The 24,753-nt window shown below is 49.1% G+C and overlaps 9 protein-coding genes across 9 annotated transcripts, besides 1 other annotated feature; 1 reads left to right on the top strand and 8 right to left on the bottom strand.

Moving 5' to 3' along the window:
• Positions 1–6,585: 6,585 nt before the first annotated feature.
• CTRU02_211143 (MFS quinate transporter) lies at positions 6,586–8,376 on the bottom strand (the record flags this gene model as incomplete). Its single annotated transcript, XM_036720168.1, has 3 exons — positions 6,586–7,700; positions 7,767–8,041; positions 8,096–8,376. The coding sequence occupies 3 exons, from the start codon at positions 8,374–8,376 to the stop codon at positions 6,586–6,588; spliced, it is 1,671 nt and encodes a 556-aa protein (XP_036587911.1).
• A 3,062-nt stretch (positions 8,377–11,438) lies between these two features.
• On the bottom strand, positions 11,439–11,837 carry CTRU02_211142 (uncharacterized protein; the record flags this gene model as incomplete). The annotated part of the gene is made up of 1 exon (XM_036720166.1): positions 11,439–11,837. One exon carries the CDS (start codon positions 11,835–11,837, stop codon positions 11,439–11,441), a length of 399 nt encoding a protein of 132 aa, XP_036587909.1.
• A 997-nt stretch (positions 11,838–12,834) lies between these two features.
• Positions 12,835–13,245, bottom strand: CTRU02_211141 (uncharacterized protein; the record flags this gene model as incomplete). Its single annotated transcript, XM_070205580.1, has 1 exon — positions 12,835–13,245. One exon carries the CDS (start codon positions 13,243–13,245, stop codon positions 12,835–12,837), a length of 411 nt encoding a protein of 136 aa, XP_070060823.1.
• A 239-nt stretch (positions 13,246–13,484) lies between these two features.
• Positions 13,485–14,261, bottom strand: CTRU02_211140 (uncharacterized protein; the record flags this gene model as incomplete). The annotated part of the gene is made up of 1 exon (XM_070205579.1): positions 13,485–14,261. The coding sequence occupies one exon, from the start codon at positions 14,259–14,261 to the stop codon at positions 13,485–13,487; it is 777 nt and encodes a 258-aa protein (XP_070060822.1).
• A 1,280-nt stretch (positions 14,262–15,541) lies between these two features.
• On the bottom strand, positions 15,542–17,449 carry CTRU02_211139 (g-specific adenine glycosylase; the record flags this gene model as incomplete). Its single annotated transcript, XM_036720163.1, has 1 exon — positions 15,542–17,449. The coding sequence occupies one exon, from the start codon at positions 17,447–17,449 to the stop codon at positions 15,542–15,544; it is 1,908 nt and encodes a 635-aa protein (XP_036587906.1).
• Positions 17,450–18,134: 685 nt separating this feature from the next.
• On the bottom strand, positions 18,135–18,831 carry CTRU02_211138 (phosphatidylethanolamine-binding protein; the record flags this gene model as incomplete). The annotated part of the gene is made up of 2 exons (XM_036720162.1): positions 18,135–18,327; positions 18,434–18,831. 2 exons carry the CDS (start codon positions 18,829–18,831, stop codon positions 18,135–18,137), a joined length of 591 nt encoding a protein of 196 aa, XP_036587905.1.
• A 1,551-nt stretch (positions 18,832–20,382) lies between these two features.
• On the bottom strand, positions 20,383–21,316 carry CTRU02_211137 (short chain dehydrogenase reductase family; the record flags this gene model as incomplete). Its single annotated transcript, XM_036720161.1, has 3 exons — positions 20,383–20,423; positions 20,476–20,607; positions 20,659–21,316. The coding sequence occupies 3 exons, from the start codon at positions 21,314–21,316 to the stop codon at positions 20,383–20,385; spliced, it is 831 nt and encodes a 276-aa protein (XP_036587904.1).
• A 541-nt stretch (positions 21,317–21,857) lies between these two features.
• Positions 21,858–21,995: a sequence feature (Protein overlapping with rRNA (CTRU02_211136, KAL0934337.1) was converted to a misc_feature.).
• A 222-nt stretch (positions 21,996–22,217) lies between these two features.
• CTRU02_211135 (D-xylulose reductase A) lies at positions 22,218–23,483 on the bottom strand (the record flags this gene model as incomplete). Its single annotated transcript, XM_036720160.1, has 4 exons — positions 22,218–22,454; positions 22,513–23,074; positions 23,128–23,411; positions 23,472–23,483. The coding sequence occupies 4 exons, from the start codon at positions 23,481–23,483 to the stop codon at positions 22,218–22,220; spliced, it is 1,095 nt and encodes a 364-aa protein (XP_036587903.1).
• Positions 23,484–23,876: 393 nt separating this feature from the next.
• On the top strand, positions 23,877–24,587 carry CTRU02_211134 (phosphoribulokinase/uridine kinase; the record flags this gene model as incomplete). Its single annotated transcript, XM_070205578.1, has 1 exon — positions 23,877–24,587. The coding sequence occupies one exon, from the start codon at positions 23,877–23,879 to the stop codon at positions 24,585–24,587; it is 711 nt and encodes a 236-aa protein (XP_070060821.1).
• Positions 24,588–24,753: the final 166 nt, after the last annotated feature.

Below are 24,753 nucleotides of genomic sequence, written 5' to 3'. Positions count from 1 at the left end.
TTATAAATCACGAATCATAAGGGCTACTCATATTCGTTTTATACGAAATACTATAAGAAAGGGGGAACAAGAGGCTCAAGATTCCTCTAAATCCATTACTTCTAGTATTTCTAAAGACGTCTCTAGAGACGTTAAAGAAGCTAAAGAAGTTATACCCTCTAAAGACGTCTCTAAAGACGTTATAGTCTCTAAAGACTTTAAAAACAAAATCGAAATCAGGCTTCCTTCTATTAAGAACAAGGAGGAATATATAACTATTAAAGAGAATAACTATATTATTCACTATTTCTTTTCTAGTTACTATACTAAGGAACCGTCTACTATTAAACAGGTTCTTAAAAGCCCTGAAAAAGACAAATGGCTTAAAGCTATATATCAAGAGATTTCCCAACTTATCTCTAAAGGCACCTTTAAGGCTATAAATTCTAAGTTAGCCTCAACCCAGCCTATAACGGCTAGATGGATATTTAAGCGGAAATTATTACCTAATGGAAAAATCGATAAATATAAAGCCCGCCTTGTGGCTAGAGGCTTTGAACAACGTTACGGAATCGATTATTTCCAGACTTTCGCTATAGGGTCTAACCCTACAACTTATAGGGTTTTATTTGCCCTTGCCGCCTATTACGATTGGGAAATTCATCATATCGATATCATAGGAGCTTTTTTAAACGGCGAATTAGAGGAAGATATCTATTTAGATCCCTCTAATATTCCTCTAGCTGAATTCTTTAAACAGAACCCTAAACAAAACACTATAGGATATAATCCTACTAGTAATCAGGTTCTAAAGCTAGAAAAAGCCCTATACGGCCTAAAACAGAGCCCTCGACAGTGGCAACTTAAGGTTAAGGCTATATTTAAACAACTAGGCCTACAACCTCTTAAATCCGACGAGGCAACCTACTATAATAATAATAAGGACAATCCTATTATCATAGTAACCCACGTCGACGATTTTATTATATTCGCTAAGAATCTTAACGAAATAAAGAAGCTTAAGTTATTGGTTTCTAAATTCGTTGAAATTAAGGATCTAGGCGAAATCAGCTATTTTCTAGGTCTCAAGATCACTAGAGATAGACCTAATGGGTCTTTACAAATCTCTCAAAGCCACTATATTCAACAAATCCTAGAAAACAACAACTTTAACGGCATTCAAGAGGCTATACGAGAGGCTATTTGGCTTCAAGGTCTCCTATCTGAACTAGGCTTTAACTATAAGCCAATACCAATCAAAATCGATAATAACGGAGCCCTAAACCTAGCCTATAACCCAGAATATCATAATCGAACAAAATACACGGCGATATACTATTATTATACTAGGCAAGAAGTAGAAAAAGGAAATATCTCTATATCCTATATTCCTTCTACTAGTATGCCGGCTGACGGGTTAACTAAGCCTCTATCTAGACCTAACTTTATTAAGTTTATTAAACTTATAGGTTTAGATCCTTCTTCTAGTATTAACTAGAATTACCCTTTTATCTTTTCTACTAAATAGTATAAAAGAGGGGGTGTTAGAAGTATAAGTATATTATACTTCTATTTTACTTATTTATCCTATTTAGTCTTATCTAAGACTTAGTAGGACTTACAAAAGTAACTAGCTAAGAATGGCTGCTTGCTAGTTTAAACATATGACATTCAAATCCCTATGGAATACTCTCTTTAACCTTATCTAAAAGTCTATTTAGTTAAAGAAGATTCTAGTCTGATTTATAAGCTGCTTTATAAGCTAGTTGACGTATATACTTACGTATACTAAACCTAGCTTATAGCTTCCTATATTAGCTATTATAGGCGACGTTATACTACTATATAACTAGCCTAATTCTCTCCCTTAGCTAGCTATTAGTTCCTCAACCAACTCAGCTTCAATATAAGCCTATACATTCTTTACTATTAAAAGCCCTACTTCATAAGTACAAGTTCCCTTACTCTAATACCCTGTTATAAGGATATCGTACTACCTACGAGATTCCTACCTACCGTTCCAACACATCTCGATATATATCTAGCAAAAGTTGTGTACATCAGGGAATCTTTAAAAGACGTCATGCACCATTGATGGATGATACATGCTTATGTGACGTACAGTAAACACAGAACAAGTCATCATGGGCGGCGATTAACAAGTGGCTGCACAACAACGTCTAGCTAGACAAGAGACTATTTAGATCAACACAGCAGCCAGCTGTACTTCAAGCTATCGCAGGCAGCGGGATCTAAAACGATAAGATAGTCCCCTGGCTGATTGTTCTCGGATAGGCGTCTCTAGGGTAGACACGAGCACGCCTAGGATCGAGACAAGGAGGGGATGACGCAGAAACATTAGCAACGTAGGCTCGCATGAGAGACCGACGTCGCTATTATTTAAAGATCGTTTGTTTTAGCATCCTACCCCTGAGACTGATTCGAAGTTTTCTTCTCTGTTTACTGCCTTGTGTGAAGTTCGTTGTGGTTGTTGAAATCGGATAACTGCATACTTACAAGTAGTAAGGTAAACCCACTTATTACTATAACGCGCATACGAACAACGGTTGCACGCTAGATTGAAAAGGGAATAGTCCCACTTAAACCACTGTGCGCGTTGACCCATAGCAGGCTCCATACCACACATCGTGAAGGCATAAAATTTTCTCCTGTCCTCGACCTTCCGTCGGAGATCACATCTCCACTTCAATAATCGCCCTGATGGTCTAGCGGTATGATTCTCCCTTAGGGTTGTCAATCGGCATCTCAATTTGGGAGAGGTCCCAGGTTCGATCCCTGGTCAGGGCCCTTCTCTTTTGCCGTCTCTGACAGTGGTCGTGAACGATTCCTTCTTCGCTCTTTACACCAAGAGATAGATGCCTTTTCTTTTTAGAGCAACATTCCATTCCGTGCCTCACCTTCAATTTTTTGTGCATGCTTATTAGATTATAGCATAAGTTATCCAATCTTATATCTTACATTCATTCATCTCTTCGCGCAGTTCTCAAAACACTGTATAGTCTTTGTGGAAATGCTGTTGAGACAAGCCAACTTGACCTGCACTCACCATTTATATGGGAGGAGCGGACCGAATGAAGGAAAAAACTGAAACCGGGGATGGCGGCTACCGAAGTATCCAACAGAACTGAGCGAAGTGCACAGTAAACATGAGACTTCATTTGAGCGATTGCCGACACTTGATGTTTGGTTGTCTGATCTTCAAGGTCCCTGTTGTCAGCTGATACTGCCCGCAACTCTGTTGAAGAAGTCGGTATGCTGTTTCATGTCCAAATTTTGGATAAATTAACATCGGCTGAATCCGGGCGGATGCTAACATTCATCTCTTTTCCGGCATATCCGTCAATTTATTCGGACATGACGTTTCGACGGAAATGGGGGTAAAAGTGAATTGATTTTCAAGCTGTATGTAAGTATTGTGTGAGAAGCTAATCAAGCTGTCAGCGCAAATCGCACGGGATGTCAGCACGATATTCTCAGTTTCCTATACATACACATCTGTCTTCTGCATCTCAGGCTATGAGTGTCTTGGCCTCAATGCACGTTTTCACACATGTTATTGGTAGCAAAGATCTGCAAGCTTGAGGTTCGCGTTGAGTTTCGCGTTGCAAACATGACAGTGAAGGTTGCGACAAGATGACGGCGTGGCTACCATTCGTTCGTCGCAGGTGCAGACTATGTAAAAGCTCAAGAACCAAGACAAGGATTTTAGCCCATACGGATACAGATTCTTATAAGTTCCCAGCATAACTTATTGATTCATGTTATCAAGTTATATACGCAATGTAATCTTCATGGGTTCATGTGGCATTCCAAGAGTCAGATATGTGTGTGGGTAGGAAGAATTTGTGACGGTATTGACAGCAACAGCCTCAGCTCAGATACCAGACATGAGACGCTCATTGCCATGGCGTACACTGTACTACTAGCACGCAATAATTTCGTCTCATGAAACTTGCTGTACGGTTCATTTTTGTATAATCTCTTAGAACAATCCTACCGGGCTGACAAGCATCCACGGACGTTGGATATGACCAGCTCTTTCAAGTCGGAGTTTATAGGCCGTTTGTTTAAATAATAGACTGGGGAGACTAAGTTCGGGCCTAGGAGAAACTGTCACTAGATTTGATTATAGCACAATCTTCTGATTCACCATGTCTTAGGCACACGGCATTGATCCAACAAAACGCCACCGGTTGTCTCGTTACTTCGTACAGCATGACATTGGCGGAATTTCCATTACGAGCGATGGTGAAAACCGTCAAGGCTGTGATGCTAGGAAACAGTATGGTGAGCTGCTTGGAAAAGACGAGTTGGAGGTTTCATCATCATTGCTCAAGGCTCGAAAGTTAGATGGAGGTAGTTTATCGAAGTCTGGATAGCTATCCAGGGCATACAAAGCTATTCAAAAGCTAAGCAGTCTACTTCAAGAGCTTTATTTACAGTTAGGTTCAACAACTATCGTCAAAGACAGCATGTTGAGATGTAGTTACTTCAAGCAAACATTGTTGTTGTATTTCGGCTAGGATGTCGTTCACCCTTCCAGAGCCTTTTTATCATCACCAAAGAGTAATCAAGACTCTATAGCGCCTCTTAAAAGAGATTTAGCATTGGGCAACTCGCAGTTATGAAAACAACCGGAAGAATGTTGATGTGCGTGACAGAGTTTGAGTTGCTGATTCTTTCTGCACCCCCACCTACGAATGCCAGGACCATGACCTTTACCACTTCATGGTAAACAATGCAAAGTTCAAATCGATTTTCTACCATTATCTAGTTGGAAGAGATTTTGAATACAACAGTTGCTTGTGATAATATTTACCTTATTACGTTAGGCTGCATCTCAACGCAATACTTGTACACTAAGTTGACTTGTGCAACACACAAAGGGAAACTCAAAAGGCACAATGAATACTTGACCTATTGTACCACTTTGATTCATTCACTTACCTAAGGAATGGTTGAAGTTGCACTAAGAGGTGTTCGTATGCAGTAGACTCTAGTAAAGACACCATTGCGTTGCAAATCATGTCTCATAAGTGCATACAAGCCAAGGAAATTCACTTACGGGACAGACTATCAATGAGCTTGAAATCAATCTTCAACACCAATGACTTTGCAGAATCACCATTCAGTCGAACAAATCCGAAAAAGCCATGCAGAAGAGCTAGAGAATTTCTTCATAATGCTACTTATGCAGGCTGGCTCAGTGCTGTTATTTTGATACATTCCGTCTTCGTTGACCGCTGCAAGCTTCGCCGGTCATGCTATACCTCCGATGAAGGACGAGCTAATCGAATGGTATAAACTTTCTGATTCCTTTCGTTGAAAGATGATTTCCAACACCAAACACCTTAGTCAACAATACTAAAGGTCAGATAAGACATTGTTTACTAGTAGAGCTTCTGGTTTAGCACCTTCAACAAATGATGAGGCTCTCCCGCCAGCGATATCTCAGGAAGGTCATTCCTGCTCTTTCAGTTTCTTTTCAGATGCAGATCAGGGAGCTGATGGCTAATCTTTTCAAGAGGTTAACTCAGCTTTTGCAAGAAGAAAGAGCATACAGATGTGCTCTCCCTGTGCCAGTCCAGGATACTCAGTTCACCTGTATAGACGTAACGAGTCTAATTTGAGACATAAAACGGTGACAGTTTGCCAATCGGAACGAAGCTAGTGTGTGTACCACAGACCTTCCCTTGCGTAGCCATAAAGGTTGTTCCAGACTTAATTTGGGGTTGGAGAACATAGTCGTGATACGGTACCTCTATCGTATCTGGCCCATGGCAGCATTGCTCCCACTCAAGACAGGCACCACGCCTTCCATGCTTCATCGTAGTGAGAGAGTAGTTCAAACCCCGCATCAAGAGAAGGTAAACGTTAATCCGCCGAGCCTAGTACTCTTATGGTTCAGAAGCAAAGAGAGTCTCACTAATAGAAGCTCCTCAACCTTGCAACAAGCGCTTCTACTTGCAGTCTGGGCCCATCACACGAGCGGGCGAAACGCCAAGTACCGCCCATACCAATGCTGGTATCCTAATGACGCACGACTTCATGCCTACACCCAGCGACATGTAGAATACTTATCAACAAAGTCCGGCTATGCTTCCATTACATTTGCCGATCGCCCGTCCTCGCCCGAGTCTGTCCCCCATACCCACTGCGGGTTTTCCCCGCGCCAAGGCCGCGACGGTGTTTTCCCGCATTTCCGCGGCCCACGGTTGCGGCCTACCTCCGCGACCCTTGGGAATGCGGATATTGCCCGCTCACGCTCTTCATTCTCACACGGGCTTTCTCCGTGTAATTGCTCGCGATACCAGCTCGTACAGGCTGAAAATTACGGGATTACGCTTTACAAAATGTATGATATCTCCCAATCCCTGTCATTTTTTCATGCATCATGCAGATCGCAACCAACTTTCACAGCGAAGAGAAAAAAGAAATGACAGGCATGTTCACACGAAGACGCGCAAGATATCGGACGAAGAGTTCTTGTTGAATTCATTTTCATTATTTGGGTATAGTGCATTCATTATATGCCCTTTTGTTTCAATCATCAGACGCTTCCTGATATCTACAATTACAATTTTTTTAAACCTCAGTCTTCTTCTCGGCGTGCACGGAGGCACCCTGGACGCCATCGGCGGCCTCCTGCTTCTCGTTGTAGACGATGTCACGCTCCTCGGCATCGCGGTTGCCGTACAAGCCGATCTTGTACCAGGGCAGCTCGAACAGGCGGTCCATGCTCTCGAGGGAGCGACCGGCAGTCTCGGGAACGAAGAACCAGACCCAGACACCACCGATGAAGGTGATGGCGGCGAAAGACCAGAAGGTGCCCATGGGGGAGATACCGCCGTGGTCGGTGGACAGGAGCATGTTGGGGACGGCACGGCTGTTGCCGTACTGGTTGGCAAAGTGAAGAGTCATGGCCCACGAAGTAGCGAGGGCACGAACGCGGAGAGGGAACAGCTCGGCAGTCAAGAGGTACTGCATGGAGTTCCAGCCGAGGGCCCAACCGAAACCAGAGATGTAGATCATGGCAATGGCGCCACGGCTGACACCGAGGAGGTGAGTGGGGAGCACGAAGCTCTCGTCGACTCCCAAGAGGGGGACGTGGGTCAGGAAGGCGGCGACGTAGATCATGGCGATGGCCTGCAGAGTGATACCTGTGAGCAGGGCACGCTTACGACCGATGACATCGACCAAGAACAGGGCGCAGAGGATGGCGGCCGTGAGCTTGACGACACCGAAGACGGCAGTGATGAGCAGGGACTCGTTCTGGCCGGTGATGCCGAGGATCTTGAACAGGTCAGGGGCGTAGAGAGTGATGGAGCCGGCACCAGACCACTGGGAGAGGAACTGGACCATGGTGCTGAGGTAGAGACGGTACAGGTTGCTGGGAACGAGGAAGAGCTCCTTGATCTTGCCGAACCAGGTGGCGCCCTTGCTGGCCTCAAGCTCCTCGTGGTGAGCGGCCTGGATGCTGTAGATCTCACGAGTGACGTACTCGTGGTCGACGGGAAGGTGGCGGAGATGGGCCATGGTCTCGGTAGCCTGCTCGATCTTGCCCTGCTTGACGAGGAAGCGGGGAGACTCGAACTGGAAGAAGGTCAAGATGAAGATGATGCCGGCAAACATGATGTGCAGCGAGGTGGGCACAAGCCAGCGGTTGTGGGTGGTGTCACCAAGATGAATTTGGCAGCCGTCTGTACACACACACTTGTTGTTAGCGGGGTTCAAGAGTAGTGAAGCAACTAATGGTTAAAGCTTACAGTTTGTGAAGTAGGCGAGGACAATTCCGAGGTACACGAAGCCAGTGAACACGCAAGTGCAGAGACCACGGACAGAAGCGGGAGCGATCTCGGCGAGGTAGACAGGTCCGACGACGGGGGTCTGACCGACACCGAGACCAGCGATGAAGCGGCCGGCGTAAACGGCGCCAAGGTGTCCGTTGTTGGCCATGAAGATAGCAATACCGATAATCCAGACAATGCAGAGCTGACGAGTAGCCCAGATACGGCCAATCTTGTCGCAAATGACGAAAGCACTAGTCAAATTCATGTTAGTAATGATACCAGAGCCAGGAGGGGAGAAGGCTTACAAGAGAGCACCAGCAACGGAACCGAGCTGAACCATGGCAGAGACGTTGGCCTTGATGTTGGTCTTCTCAACCTCGCTGTACTGGTCGTAGTGAATGAAACGCTGGAAGTCCTTGGAACCGAAGGCACCAGAGATGAGACCCTCATCGACACCACGGGCGGCGCCCATGAGGCCGAAGGAGATGACGGCGAACCATAGTCGCCAGTTGAAGACGCCCTTGGGCTCGCCGAGCTCGCCAAGTTTAAAGACGTTGATGGGTTTCTTGACACCGCCTCCAGCCATTTTGGCAGTTGTTTTTTTTTTTTTCTTTTTCTTTCGGTGCTCGCACGGAGATATTCGACAGCGGGCTTTGAAAAAAAAAGAGAAGGGAGGAGGGCGTGAGGGTTGAGGTATGAACACGACGGTTGAGGAACCAGAAATCCGGGGGAAAGGCGAAGAGAAGGGATGGTATTAATACTCGAGAAGACTGGGGAAGAGACGAAATGGGTTCGGACTAGCACAGCTCACATGAATAACCTATATCACAAATGTAAACTCGACACGCGCGCGCCATACGACTGGTATTCCCCGCCCTCTTTGCCAGATGACAACCAAAGGTCAATGCGACCCCGTGGGAAAAGGGTCGAAGGCATCGGCGGGGGAGACCATGCCGACTATCCAATCGCTCAACTTCCGATCCGCTGTCGTGAAAATTACGAGGGGAGGAACAAGCGAATGTGTCCCTGTTACGAAACTCTACAGGGATGGCCAGAAATGGGGGGATGGGGATAAGACATGGAGATGCGTGGGGAGAAGAAGCGGCCGGCGCTGGTGCGTGAAGTGGGCGGAAGCTTGACCACATCTAGCCATGGTGACCGCACACCAGCAGCTTTGGGGTAAGTTGGGGAAGAGGAGGAAGAGGATTCGAGTCGAGGGGGGGGTTGGCCAAAAATGGAGCGGCAAGTTCTCCGCTGTTCATGTTAGTTGACGCGCCCATTCTTCTAGTAATCAAGCTACTTTTTTTTTCTTCTTTTTTTCTTTACTTATTTCGCGCATCTTTGCTGTAATTATCTGCATATATCCACAGTGATATGCAGAGACAACAATATTCTCCGCTTGCGTTAGTAATGGAGGAAGCGGACTCTAGATTTTGAATGCTGAAAGTCCAAAAGTTGACTCCGAAAAGCGATACGACGGAAAAACAGGCGGAATCGACGGAAAATGCTCTGATACAAAGTTTAAAATTTCAGTTATTTGCCTGCCCGCCCTGGAGAACTGGGATGACCGCCCGAGGGCTTCGGACGACTGTTCGTAGCCCCAGGATATAGCCTACAGTAAAGCCATAACGGTCATCTATCCGCGCATCCATCACCAATATGCTCGCTTTCTCATATTTAGGCCTCGTCCAGTAGTAGCCTTTGGGATCGTAAGGAGACTCCCGCAAGTCCCCGTAATGCAACACACCAACAGATAATACCACGGACAAAACATGCAGTAGCTTCGCATCTCAACAGGATAACCCTCGCCCGGTAAAAAAAAAAAAAAAAGCAACGCCGCTGACAACACTAACAGCGTGGCCGGGAACGATTGTAGTTGGATTCCATCCAAGAGGGTGTGATGCAACACAAGGCCGCCTCAAGGCTTGTCTGCACCGACAAGCAGAGCTACTTCGCGGTCGTTGAACTGGGCCAAGAGTTCGACACACGACGATCCCGCCGGCGCCAAGTGACGTGATGTTCCTTGGAAACGGTCTTGGTGTGCCAAGTGCGCGGCCAAGTACGCAGCCAAGTCGGGCGTGGCGGCAGGGGGGCGGCATCCAATGAGTACCCCTGTGTTAGTTGGGTGGGAATATGGCTCCGCATTCTCCGCGCTATGGGAAGTTTGGAGACGGCCATTTCCCCGCAACGTCCTTGAACCCCAAAAGGTTTCTCATAAAAGAATTGCTGTGCTCTGACTCGTTAACAACCGGTTCTGGTTTGTTGTTGCTGACCAAATGCTGAAAGAACACTGCAGCACCGGAGTACAATCTACGGAGAAAGGCCCATCGCAAAAGCCCCATATTGTCCCATGATCCATGACAATCTACATAGTACGTGGAACCCCCCCAGCTGTAGGTAGGCTAACGCGCACCGCTTCCACAGCTTAATCATTTGCAAGAAGCAACCAATCCCTGGCTTCCATCTCGCAAGTTCGTAGGCGGCGCCGCGGTTCGCCGTCGGCCGGTGGGCCAAGTCGGACTCTTTGGGGATAGGTCGACGGGGTTTGTCCGCGCATGTAACTGCCGCTCGGCCATCTTCCGTGAGGCGACTACCGGCTCACACACTCTGACCGACGACTGCCTGCGTGGTTTACGCCCGCGGAACCTTGAAATCGAGTCATACTGGCAGCAGCCCCTTGTACGGTTCTCCGTTTATTGTTACATGAAAGATGCGTACGACCAGGCCAGGCCCATCGGGCCTCGACCGACAATTTGCCTCCCACGGGCCAACTTTTACATTTAGTAGTGTTACGGGCTCCAGCGCCATCTCATTCCCCCTCAATCCTGCGAAACGAGATGGATCTGGGCTCGTGAGGCCCCCGTAGTTTAAGCTTACATCCAGTCTCGGCCAACCACGACCGCGACAATTGCGCCGTGTTACGCCGGTGATTCGTGAGCATAAAAGTTCCCATCAAACCTAACCAGGATAACCGGGCATCCAGCTCCCTTTTTTGCCCACTTTCTCGAACCCATTTCCCCCGAAGTGCCTCTCCAGGTCCCCTACTTTATTACTTGTCTAACCCCAAAGTCTCCACGGAGAAGCTTCCTTCAATGGGCCCGTATGAAGGGCGGGGAGGGGCTGGAGGAGGAATATCTAAGCGCTCTACTGACAGCTCGGGCTCAACCACCCATCTCCGCCCACACTCTGGACAAACCATCTCAACAATCCGAAATTTTATGTGCCAACAGAATCCACTCGTCACATGGCGAAGAGGAACGCCGATTGCTTTGCTCCATAGTCTTCATGCCAGGCAAAACCCAGCTACTCCACGGCCAAGAATGTAAATGACTAGCTTTGCGGAGATACTTGGAGCTTTGCAATTTAGATTCTCATACGATGTCTATAATCTTTGATAGTCAGCGTTGGTCACAACGTTTACTTAACAATTGCAAATATCAACCGCCAGAAATTTCCAAATCTCACTCGATTCGGAGCCTACGTAAAGAACAAATGTAACTGATCGACAAAGTTTTTCCCACGTCCAGAAAAAAAGAAAAACAAAAATTTCCGCTTTTGTGCGTGTTTACGTAGTGATTAATTCCTGAAGTTGGCGTGGTCAAATTTAACCTTACACAAAGCAATTTCCGATTTGACTCACCGGTGCTCTCACGCTCCTGAGTCGTCGCCGCTTGGGTTTTCATCTTCCGAATCCTCTTTTCCGTAACGCCCTAGCCATTTGCCCTCGGTGCACCTCTGCCAGTGAGCCTCTCCAAAAGCGGCAATCCACTCTTTGGCGAATTCCTTGTCAAAGATCCGGAGTAGCAGCATGTGCGCCGGGTCCTCGCCAATGCCGCACATCTCGCAAGGGGCTTCGACGGTGTCCTGGTCTTCTTGAAAAAGGGTGAGGATCTCGTCACAAGAGCCGAAGAAGCACATGCAGCGCTCGGTTGCCTTGTCACATACCTTGCGGCGCACAACGACCACGTGTGCGCCTTTGCATCCGTACTGCGGGCTGCCGTTTAGTGCAGCGACGCAGTTGGCCGAGGCGATCCACTGGATGCACATGGTTTTTGGACTCCTAATGTTTGTTTCGTTTGTCTATGTGTTTTTTTGTGAGTAATAGTGCGATTTGCTTGCGTCGTAGCCGAGATGTGATGTGACCTGCTGTTGCGTTGCTTTCTGGTCAAGCAGGGGATGCTGGGTTACATGGGTTGGTTAAATACTGGAGATCGAGGTATAGAACGCCTGGTGACAGTCGCATTGTTCTGATTGTTCTCGATGTTCTGGTGCGATGATGTTGTTTGTTTGGATGTACATCATGAACAAAACAAGCCCCTGGTTTGCCATGGCTTCAGTGCCTAGTAGTGATCAAAATCAAAACAAGTAGCTTTTTTGTTCCAGCAACAGTCCCAGTCACAGATCCATTGTCTTTAAAGAGAAAATTATACTTTTCTTAGTCTTTTCCTGATTTTAAACTATATTCAGATAAAAATGTTGTTCAAATGACGTTCATAGAAGCATGCCAAGTATGTCTTGGCAGAGATTGTTCCAAGCCCTCCAAGCCTCTAAGCCTCTTGGCATCAAGAGGAGGGTCTCCAGCCAGAGCCTCAACAGCCCCAACCCATAAAATGCACATCACGATATAAACTATTTTGGTAGTCTAAGTGAATGCCGGCAGGATCGAACGGGAATTCCCTTCCCGTGAATCTAATCCGAGTCCCAGAATCTTGGGTAAGATCGTTGCCGCATAGCCGTGATAGATGTCCAACCCGTGCGTCGGAAAAATAGATCAGACCCCTCCTCCCTTAAACAAAAATCCCCCGCGCATGTGCCATACTGAAAAAGAGTTATCCGGCACTGGGACATGGTAAACGCTCCAAATCAGGAAACCTTACCCCCGTCACTTGGGGCCAGACTTCCTTTCCTCCGGGCCAATACCAATACCGGTGGGCAATAACACGTTATGGCACCACCGTCGCCCATTAACCCGAACTTGAAATCCCTCCAAACAGGGCGAAATGTTCACCCTGCGGATCCCCCTCCCTCCCTCCCCCCAGCGCCCTTATGTTGCCCCAGCCTTCCCCAACTCCCCCAAAAGCACCCTCGCCCTCTCCGTCCTCTCGTCGTCGTACCCCGCAAAATGCGCCAGCTTCTCCGCAGCCATCTCTGCATACTTCCTGCCCAATTTGACATCACCCATGTCTATATAAACCCTGGCGAGGATGTCGTAAAAGTCGCCCCTCTGCGCCGTCAGCCCTTCCTTCTCCAAGATGACATCCACTTCGTCTGCCAGCTCCCCAATGAGAGTAGTCGACGAGCGGAAAACAGGGTTGTCAAGTGCCGAAAGGATTTGCTGTATGCGTTCACGCCGGCCATCTGACGCCGCCACGATGTCGCTAGAGCTGCTGCAGAGGGAGCAAGTGCAATTAAAGCCCCAGTCTTTGAGCGTCTTTTGACGGTCCTCATAAATCATGTTTAATGGAGCATCTATTTTTTTTTGTATTAGTATGACTGTGATGGGGGCGGCGCCGAAGGATTTGGGGTTCTGACAACTGATGCTAAGTTCTTCGCCTGCCTGGATATCCCGATACGCAAACACTTCTAACGCCAATGTTCTTGGAGAGAAACGAGTTATTGCGCTAGAATTAGGTAAGTCTGTGGTTTTTATGTCATCAGGAACTAGTAATGACTAACTTTGGTCTGCAAGCGTGGTTAATTCTCTATTCTCGTGTTAGTAAGATTATACGCCCTTTGACAACAAAACAATCTTACCGCAACTCCTGGAAACAACCCATAATGGCTGGCATTGTTAAAAGTCACGCCAAAAGTGTTCGTCCGGATAGTATCTTCGAGAACATGGCCGCCCGTGCTCCTCGCAAGATTAAACACCTTCAACTGATCTTTCGTCGGCAGTCGGATGAAACCCTCCTCTAGCACCCATAAAGCCTCTCCTGCATCGATTTTCCCCGACAACTCCGTCGACGTTGTCTGCAAGATTGCCGGATACTCTCGCATGATGACGTTACCCGCGGGAATTGTCGAGTTCACCACAATGCCGAAACCTTTACCCGCCATTTCCTTGACCTCGTACGGCGCTGTCTCGGGCAGCGGGAACAAAGGGCCGGATTCGAGCCATTGCGTATCAAAGTCATCAACAAAGCTAAGGTCCCCGGCTGCCACTTCTGGACTGGTGAGAATGAGTATGCTCGACTCCCCACGGAAGTCATCCTTGACGAAAGCGCAATACCTGGATTTCGTCTTTGCGCTGGTACAAACCGGCCTATGCGTCCAGGGACGCCAACTAGACACTGTAGAGGCTCGGTTTTCACTAAAAGGAAGAGAGCAAGCCCTCTTGCTTAGGTGAGGATTGAGCGGACCGGCCGGGTTCCAATCACACTGGTGAGCTCCATTGTCATCAATTACCCCAGTTTTACCTAGTGCTCCCGCAACGAAATAGCCAACTACTATGGAAGAAAGAATACCCGCCATTTTTCTTTTTTCTTTTTTTCGAGGAGGAGGTGGGAAAACTGGACTAGATTTTACACACACCAGCAAACCGAAGTTGCCGAGCCCGAGTCTTTATTGGGGTTTCAAGTGGACAACCTGTCACGGTTTCCGGTTACCTTGCCGTCAAACGATGTGGTTACCACCGTCACCCTACCATCAGAATAAGCATGTTCATTTAGCCGCCAATGCGACCACATTTGGCGATCGGTTCTCGGCCGCCGAACTACACTAGCCCAGGATAGATCCCGTCGTGCAGGGACGGAGGTTCGCAGCCCGCGATGCCAAGCCCGCCAAGATGCTTGGTTTTTGGAGAAAGGCGCGCCATGTGGCCTGTCAAGGTATACCCAAGTCAAGAGGGGTTTGATATTGAGCCATGGCATTGTGGCGGGGTTTTCTTGGAAGAGTCTTGGACTTTTCTCCAAAGTTAAGAGAAAGGAGAATGATCTGCCGATTGGGGGGAAATCATCTCTCACGATGTCGTGATGCTTGGCACTCGAGTATTTTCTTCAAAACTCTTCATTGGGTACATTGAGAGAACTCAGACTATAAACACGAGAAAATGGTATTGTCAAGTCACTAACAGATTTGTCCGACTTGAGGAACTAAGGCAAAAAAAAAAAAAGATATGATGTTTGGTCAATCGCTGACGGGAATTGAGCCCGACGTGGCTGGTTTGTGTTAGTGATGCTGATACCATTGCAGGTCTGAGAAGATGGCGCTTACGGGTCGAACCCACAACCTTGAGATTAAGAGTCTCACGCTCTACCGATTGAGCTAGCCGGGCAGGCTATGAAGGTGGTTGATGATATCGTCAACGGCAAGAAGGTCAAGAATTGGAGGGTTGTGGGGGGTTCAGGGTAAGAAACACGTACCCACCTCAACACCAACTTAGCCCCATGGCGAGAAGCAAGGGTCTTCCGAAAGACCCGGAAGACGCGGACGTTTTTACGGCGGTCCTCAGCGACAGGACGGGACGAAAGGAGGCCGACCGGAGGAAGTTCGGGGGCCGGGTTTTACGAAGTTTCAATATCGCGGACCGAAAACATGCGGCCGACGCTCGGATAAATTCAACTAAAGACGGGTTCGGCCAGGTTTAACAACCGATATACAAAGGCACACTTCGGCATCACCAACGGGGTAAATAAGCAGAACATTCGTTCGGATCGGCAACGCACCCAGAGTTTCATTATATTGTTACACTACAAGTCAGGGGGTATTATCCGGCATATTGAAGTCGACTTCATCCGAAACAAGCCAACCACTTAAACCGCCGACTCCGTCACCAGAGCCCAGCACTTCCTCATTCCGGTTCCCATCGACTCGTCCTCAATCTCCTCGACCGTCGCCCACTTATGCCGATCATGCTTAGAAGCAAGATCCCCCGACCCTTCCGCTTCGAAGAGGTGAACATGCATGGTCAGTTTTAGGTGGGAGAAGAGCCACGGCACGCTGCCTATTTCTCCCATGTGCCGTAATTTCAGCTTCTTACCGCCGCTAACCAGGTCCGACACATATGCCTGGGCGTCCCGTTTCCGCGATGCCGCCGAATTGCTGGTCGCGGCTGGCAGAGTATGACTAGGCAGCTCCCACAGTCCAGCAAGCAGGCCCTTGTCAGGGCGCCGGTGGATCAAGAATAGCCCGTCAGCGCGTCGGATGGCGCAGACCAGTGCCTCTTCCTCCCGTACCGCCTTTTTGACGACCTTGAGAGGGAACTTTTTCGCGTGATTGGCTATGATTTCTAGAGTTTTTGCGTCTAGTGACTGCTTGTTCGGCGGCGTCTCCTTCTCCGCAGCCTTGGAAGTGAACTTGAACGCTGCCAATGTGGCTTGCTTCGGCCCCGTCCCAGGTTTAGCCCCCTTGACTACCTTGGCCGGCTTTTTCGGGGCGGCGTCTGAGTCCTCGCCTGATGCAGAGCCCTCATCAATGTCTTCTTCAAAGGGCTCGCATATTGAGCACAAATCTTCAATGTCCTCCACCTTCGTCGCTTTCTTCGGCTTGGCAGCCAGCGCGATACCTTCGGCGTAGGCCCGACACGTCTTCGTAATGGGACATTCGGCGCAGTTGGGCTTGGGTGTACAGACGGTGCTTCCTAGCTCCATCAAAGCCTGGCCCCATCTCCCAGGCCGATCACTCGCAGGTGTCTCGGTGTTCTCCTTTCCATCTCCTGCAACCGCATCGCTCGCAACCGCTTTGACGAGCGCATCCGCCGCCGCCCAAAGCAGGTCAATAATCGCCTTGTCCGTCTTCACGTTCCCAAAAATACCCAGTTGTCGACTCAAGACCCTCAGCACGTTGCCATCCACCATCGGCGCCGCCCTGCCAAACACAATGGCCGAGATCGCACCGGCCGTGTACCTCCCAACACCAGGGACCTTGGCTTCCATCTCCGATGTGTCGGCCGGCATCAGACCCTTCCACTTCTCATCCCCAACAATGAGCTTCGCGGCCTCGTGGATCCGCGTCGCGCGGGAGTAATACCCCAGCCCACGCCACGCGCTGAGCACGTCTTCAGGTTCAGCAGAGGCGAGGTCCTGGATTGTGGGCCACCGCGCCATCCATCTGTTCCAGTAGTCGATGACAACCGCCACGCGTGTTTGCTGCAGCATAATCTCGCTGATCCAGACCTCGTAGGCGCGCTTCTCGAGCGCCCGGCGGAGGTCCCCTGGGTCCGGGACAGAAGCCGGATCTATCCAGGCTTTCCGCCAAGGCATCCCTCGAGTAGTGCTGATTGAGTCGAACCAGGATAGGAGGGCATCTCGTCCATTTCTTCCCGATTGACCATCTAATAATAAAGGCCGGTGGTAAGAGGTTGCGTGCGTCCTTGATGGGGGCATACAAGGATCCTTGATCACCTCTCGCGAGGAACTAAGGAGGTCCATGTGCAACTTGGCCGCGTCGGATTTCTTGGGTTTCTTTGATTTCTCGACTCTCCGCCGCTTGGGTTGCGGTTCTGCAATTTCATGGCCCTCATCTTGCTCAGCGTCCGGAGTGAAGTCCGCTTCAGACGCGTCTGTTTGCGCTGGAGATGATCGAGATTTGGCGGCGACGTGCCGCGTCTTGGGCTTCGGCACCGCTCTCTGGGGTTCAAAATCAGGCTCGTCGTCAGCTTGCGCCAGTATCCTCTTCGCAGCAGCAAGAGAGCTTTGTCGACGGACGACGTAGCGCTGCATGACTTTTGAATGTAATAAGGGCTGTCGTGGATTCTTCACTTCTCCGTCAACATAGATCGCGTCCAATGCCAAAAAATTTAAATGGTGTTTGGCACTGAACGCGTCTTCAGGTGATGTGCCACGACTTAGCGTCGATTTGGGGGAACCACCGCTGGAACTTGGATCGCCTTAGGGGTCTAGGGCCCCTGCATTGGAGCTTCGTTCCCTGTAAACTATATCCATCGATCCCATGCGGCCGACCATAGCTGCAACCTAGTGCCGTTGCTTTATGTCAATCATTGCGAAAATCTGAAGACCTGCTGCAACAGATTATTTATCTTTTTAAATGCCTAAATGCAAAATTGCAGGTGGCTTCACAAAATGAGGCATGTCAATTTATGGAGCAAAAACAAAAAATTACAGGTCCTACCAGGATTCGAACCTGGGCCTACGGAAGGATCTGATGATAGTCAGAATCCGACGTCCTAACCAACTAGACTATAGGACCTTATGTTGCTCAACTACTTGAGGAAAATCACCTCATTGTAAAATATGTATTACCAATGTAATGGAAAAGCCCTTCATTACCCCGAACACCAGGCGAAACTCAAAGACTATTTTGTATCAATTGTGCTATTTTCAATTTCATTTATTAGGCTTTTGGGTTGTCTATCGTCTTAAGTCATACTGTGCAGTTATGCATGAGTTACTCGGTCCAGCCATCCCCGGCGCAAGTCATCCAGTTGACGCCGACAAGCTTCAATCCGTGCTTCTCTGCAAACTCGGCGGGTTTCCACGATCGCCTTTGCACGAATTCCTCTCCGCCAACATCCTCCTTCTTCAAATCGAGACCCTCGGGCTCACGGTAGAGCAGGAAGAGGTACCGGTGAGGCTTCGAGCTAGTGGCACACGGTGTCAGTAGTCATCATTTCGGCTTTTCGAATGACAGCTCCAAGCCCAGCTCTTTGCGAAAGCATTGACTCTGGAAGGGAGAGAAAAACTCACTCATCCTTAGGACCAGGCCCGAGAAATTCGGTCAACGCCGGCTTCGTTTGGGCGACGACCGATTCCCCGCTGAGGGGCTGCAGTCCGGGGAGGACCCAGTGGCGCCAGAAGGCGAACTGCGGGTTGTCCGGTGTGGGCGCGTCCGGGTCCGTGAGGAAGAGCGTGTAAGAAGCATGCGACGGCGCGCTCTCCTCGGCGGCGAACGAAATGCTAGGCACGAGCTTGCACTCTCCCGCGCGGAAGAAGTTGCCCGCGTCCACGACCTTGCCTGAGAACGAAACCTCGAGCTTGGTCGTCGGCTTGAAGCCCTCTGGGATGAGCCCCGCCGCAGAGCCGGGGACGAGCTTGGCTTGCTCGAGCGTGTTGGTGAGCTTCAGCGTATGATCGGCGAGCGACATTTTTGTGATGGGATGTCAGAGTCCTGGTTGAAAAGGAAGTGAGAACTCGAGAATCTGGAAAGGACGGTTTCTTCGCGTTCAAGAAGGAATTTTACAATCGCTTGCGGGCAGTTTTGACCCGAAGACGTGATGCGTGATGACCTACGCGGGGTCAAGCGTGAGATGAGGGGAATTGATGCCAGTGGTGGAAAATTGATGCTGCAGCTGCGTGAAGAGTCTTGGCAACTATAAAGGTGCTGGTCCCGGTCTTGTCAATGTGTTTATCCGAGAATAACGGAAATGGCCTCTTTTCGTGCTCTCTAAGGGTCTTGCGATTGGAATGTTCAGTTATCAGTCGAAGGAGAGAGAGGTTTTGAGCCTGATAGACATGGCCATCAGGTCCCCTGAGGTCATAATGATGGCACGTATTTGCGAAGACAAAGAACCCTTTCTATGGAGTAAGTCTACAAAATAAAGCAACTCCTTGGTTTCATTGATACAACACACCATTTGAACTTGAGAGATGACAAGCAATTAGCCTGTGCACAAACACATTTGAGAACTGCTTGATCTGTATGATCCGGCTGCTTTCTTGTATAGGTTATTGAGCCCCATTTTCGAAGCAGTATGAGTCAAGAACGTTGTCAAAATTCTAGCGCAAATACAAAGAACAAGATAGATTCATCTGGTTACCGTTAAATGGGCGTAAATCTCATAATATTTTACACATGCTTATACACTGTTTTCCCCTAACTGTACAACGAAATACTTTAACAACCTTGATTTTGATAACACTATTTTGCTGCGTTAAGTGGAGCCAGTTGTCTGGACCAAGAGAAACATTGTGGGTCAGCTTTATGAGTTGACTTTCCGGTAAGCCTACCAACCAATCAGATCTCAAATCCCCGATGGCACAATTGGCTAGCGCGTCAGACTGTTAATCTGGAGGTTGGTGGTTCGAGCCCACCTCGGGGAGTTACAGTGGTTAAATTCCACCTTCAATTGAGACCATCTTTTTGTCTTTTGCCTTTTGTTTGTTTCATACGAACTACTTTTTTGCTTGACCATTCTTGTTGTGTTACATAGATTATTTTATTTGTTTTTATCTTATCAGTGCCTACTTGCTGCTTGTCCTTCTCTGTGACCTTGGTCGTCGAATTACTACCATGCTACATAGGTACTACTATACTTACCATACGATTTCAAACCCTTCAGGCTCATAATGGTACAATACACATTCTACGACGTATGGGGACAACATTAAATCAGCTGCGTAAACTCTCACGCTATGATGTTATGCTATGCTGCTTCTTATAGAGAACCAAAATGCCCTTTCCTTTTCTATTTTTTCCATCTATGAACTTGAAATGGATCCCTAAGTTGGCTGCCGGTATAAGGCCATTTTATTACACTCGGGCCACGAACTATCAGTCTCTAACTGCTGCTGCCACTCGATCGTCACTTTAACGACTTTGGCCACATCCGAGAAACAGTCTGCGTTTGTACGATTCACCGCAAAATGTAATAATGCTACAAATTCAAGAGATTGTTATTTTTGGGATTTCAAACTGTCTACGGCAACGTGTAACCACCATCAATCACAAGGTTGGCCCCTATAATCGTCAGTATTCCGAGGCAAGTCAAAGGCAGTGGAAAACGCCTTACCGGTCATGTAGCTGCTTGCATCGCTAGCCAAGTAGACGTACGAGCCCTTCAGCTCAGCAGGCTCACATAGCCGGCCGCCAGGAATCATAGAGAACCATTTGTTTCTCCACTCTTCAGGATGTACCGCGAGCACTAACTTTGTCAGCAAGTCGGCATGCAGAACCAAGAACAGTAAACACATACTATCTGTTGCGATAAAACCCGGGGACACGCAGTTCACCCGTGCGAAGTCAACCCACTCCACGGACAGTGATTTTGCAAGGTGCACAACTCCCGCCTTGCTAGCGTTGTAAGCCGCCTGCTTTTGCGGCACATTAACAAGAATGGCCGACACGGAGGCCGTGAAGATGATACTGCCACGTCCATCACCGCCCGCCTTGAACTGTCTCTCAAACACCTTTGCCGCGGCTTGTGCAGTCCAGAACGCACCGTGGAAGTTGACGTCCAGCATTTCCCTAAATCTATCTTCGGGGTAGTCAATGGCAGGAATGTGATCTGCGATACCGGCGTTCGCAACAACGATGTCCAGTTTTCCATCGCCGACTTCCTTCGCCGCGGCTTCGATAACGGCCTCTACTTCAGCCCGCACTTTGACATTGCACTTGTACGCCTTTACCAGCACGCCATTGCCGGACTTCGATAGCGCTGCGGCTGTTGCGTCCGCCTCCTCAGGCGGGGTGCTTGTGTAAGTGATCGCGACCTTAGCGCCGGCCTCAGCGAGACCGCGAGCGGCTTCGAGGCCGATGCCTCGGGTTCCACCCGTAACAATAGCGGTTTTCCCGGCGAGATTGAAATGGGTGAAAACCGGCGCTGCGGGGTTCGGGTGACTTGGTAGGACCATGATTGCTTCGGTGATTTCAGATGACTAGGTTCTGGATTTAGAATGAGGATTGGCGTGGGCGCTGAGTTCTACTTGAGTCGGGTGGTGCGAATACGGACCAGGGCAGAGGCAAGTGCCGGGGCATTTGTACCGGCCCATTTACGGGAGTGGTGGGTACGTGTGCCGTCATTGTTCAGGACGGCGAATAAAGTTGTCGGTTGACTGTTGTCCGGGTCGGGAAGGGTTGCTTCGGTGCGGGGAATCTGGGGAAGCGGACGCCTGTGACCCCCTGCGCGGAGCTCAGAACGGGACTAATTCGCGAGACCGAAGACAGCCGTCGGTAATCAGCAACGGATGCAGAGCGACTTTGCTTCATAGTAGTTTCGCGGCAGTGTTAAACTGTCACTTACTTACCTGCGATGTGAAAGTAAGCCTGTGAACGTCTACGCTTAGAGTCGGGTGCTCTATATTCGTAGGAATCTAATTCGCAAAGCGTTGTAAATGCATTCCAAGACATGCAACAGAGATGGTTGCACCTGTTATAAGCTATTTTTGACTTGCTCTATGTCACATACGACCATACCCACTGGAAAACTCGGGATCCCGTCCGCTCTCCCATAGATAAGCCAGTGAGGGCCGGATTAGTAGTTGGGTCGGTGACGACCAGCGAATACCTGGTGTTGTATGTTTTTGCATTCATTTTTGCTTGTCCCCCACCCAGTTAGCTGAGTGTTGACACTATCATCGTTTTTTTCAGTGGTCATGTTCATGTTATCAGGCCAGACGTATTCAAAAAGCACACTGATTGTGGAGATAGGTTGCATCATAGATTCCAAACCACACATCAAGATTGAATAATACTCATGGGCATATGAACTTTCTCGTGCTCATAATATTTCATTCACATACTTAATTCAGAATTCTATTTTGGTACACCCTCAATGACAACCTTCAGTGTGTTTTCTTTCGCCTGCCTCACAACCTCGAATGCCTCCAGTGCCTCTTCGAACTTGTATCGATGTGTGATCAACTTTCTCGGGTTCACCTTTCCTGAAGCGACCAAGCTGACAGCCTCAGGGTAGCATCCGGTAGTATATCTGATAGACCCCTTCACATTCAACGCACGGATGCAGGCTGTGGTTATAGGAAACACGACGTTCTAGTGCATCATACGTTAGTAAAATGGGTGATACATCAGGACAGTCGGATGCGCTTACCTCCTTTCCCATGCCGGCCTGAACGTAAGTGCCCCCCTTCTTTGTTGCAAAAACACCAGCTTGGATACAGGGCTCAGCACCGGTGCACTCCAACACAATATCGGCCCCTTCTCCAAATCCATAATCCTTGACAATCTTCTCGCCAACAGCGCGAGCAGCTTCAACAGGGTCCTCGGGCGCGTCAGGAAGCTTCTTCGACACATACACATCATCAGCTGCAAAATCCTTTGCAAACTTCGCTCGAGACTCAGAAATATCCACACCAATGACCTTGCTAGCACCATAGGCCTTAGCAACAGCCTGGCAGAGTACACCAATCGGCCCGCATCCGAAAACAAGCACAGTTTGGCCACCTTTGAGCTCAGCAACCTTGCAGATCTGCACGGCAACAGCGACGGGCTCGACCAACGCGCCATCTTCCGAAGACATGTGGTCAGGAATGGGGTACGTGTAGTCGCCAGCCACAATGTAGTACTTCTGCAGTGTTCCATCCCATGGCGGTGTTGCTGCAAAGACAGTGTCTGCACATAGGTTGTATGAGCCAGCTCTGCAATAATCGCAGCTTTACAGTGTTAGATTGTTTTCATCCACAACTTGAACAAATGTAACCCTTACTGTCTGCATGGCACACCAGGCTCAATGGCCACGCGGTCGCCAACCTTCACATTTTTCACCTTACTACCGACCTCGACAACTGTGCCAGAGCTTTCATGGCCAAGAACGATGGGTGACTCGAGGATGAAGTCGCCAATCCGGCCGCGCTGCCAGTAGTGGACATCACTGCCGCAAATGCCCGTCTGCTCAACGTGCACGCGAACATCGTACTCGTCACGGAGCTTGGGCACTTCGCGATTCTCGAACGAGACGTTCTTGACTGAGTGGAGCACGAAGGCAGGGTTCTAAGAGGGAGATCAACGCTGTCCTGAGAAGTTAGAGGTTATGCAAAGAAGCCTGCTTACTATTTCCGACATCTTGAGATCTGGCGATAAGCTAAATTCAACCCTGATGGCAATGATATCTAGAACAGCATAGAAAATGTTGACTAGACTATCACAACTTGCAAGCATCTTATTTGTGCAAGTGAGAATTTCCCGTGACGTCGATAGCGGGGTACTGCCGCGCCGACCGGAGCGGGGCCGCCGTGAGGGGCCGAGCTGAGGTCGGGTGACTGTTGCCCTATTGACAAGAAGCAGCGAAGTCTATTCTTCAACTAAACATACTTGCTTCAAAGGTGTGTTAGATTCGTGACCGTCTGAATGCCATATACTGACCTATAATTGCCAGCCTCGCGAGGGTCATTAAATCCGATCTACTCGGCAAAAACGGCAGTCATTTGAGGGAGTCCGCCCAAGCCAGCTACTACAATGGAGTCAACTTACCAAAGCCTCGTTCAGCGTATCCTCACTAAATGGGATGACAAGAAACGCTCCTCGTCTGACACACCGGACGCACATCCCCGTCTTATCATCGCGCTAGCGGGGCCCCCTGGCTCCGGCAAGACGACCATCGCCCAGCGAGTTGTATCCGCCATCAACACCTCCTCTGCCCCGCACCCCAAAACCATCGTCGTATCTGCCGACGGATTTCACTTACCCCTGGCCATCCTTCGTGCGCTTCCCAACGCGGCGGAGGCTATAGCCCGGCGCGGCGCACCCTGGACCTTTGACGGCAAGGCGGCTGTCGACCTAATCCTCCAGCTGCGGGCGTCTGCGGGGCAGAGACCTGTTGTGGCCCCGACGTTCGACCACAAAGTCAAGGATCCTGTCATGGATGGTTTCATTGTCGAGGCGGACGTCGAGGTTTGTATTATCGAAGGACTCTACTTGCTTATAGACGAGGATCCTTGGGGTCAGATTGCTTCAGTAGTGGATGATCGATGGCTTGTCACAGTCGAGCCAGCATTAGCTCGGACAAGGGTTGCGAAAAGACACATCGCAGCTGGAATTGAGGACAATATGGAAGACGCTTTGTACAGGACGGAGAGCAATGACATGGTGAATGGGGCTTTCATTGCTGAGCATAGCGAGGGCAGGTATGATCTGTTGATTTCGAGCATAGAAGAATTGCCAAATTAGGCGAATATGAAATTGTGGCACCATGTTCATTCTACACTGCATTATACAGCTCAATTTGGTCTAAGGACTTTCCCCAGCCGGCCCCCGACTTAGTGTGTCGCCGAGGGTGACAGTATTCCGGTGGGCGTCTAATCCCGTCGCTCCTGGGGAATGAGAGCCTTGGGGC

Source organism: Colletotrichum truncatum (genome assembly GCF_014235925.2).
Source record: "Colletotrichum truncatum strain CMES1059 chromosome Unknown Contig_0007, whole genome shotgun sequence".
In the NCBI taxonomy this organism is placed as follows: domain Eukaryota; kingdom Fungi; phylum Ascomycota; class Sordariomycetes; order Glomerellales; family Glomerellaceae; genus Colletotrichum; species Colletotrichum truncatum.
The sequence above is the reverse complement of the archived record's forward strand: the minus strand, read 5'-3'. Positions and strand labels throughout refer to the sequence as shown.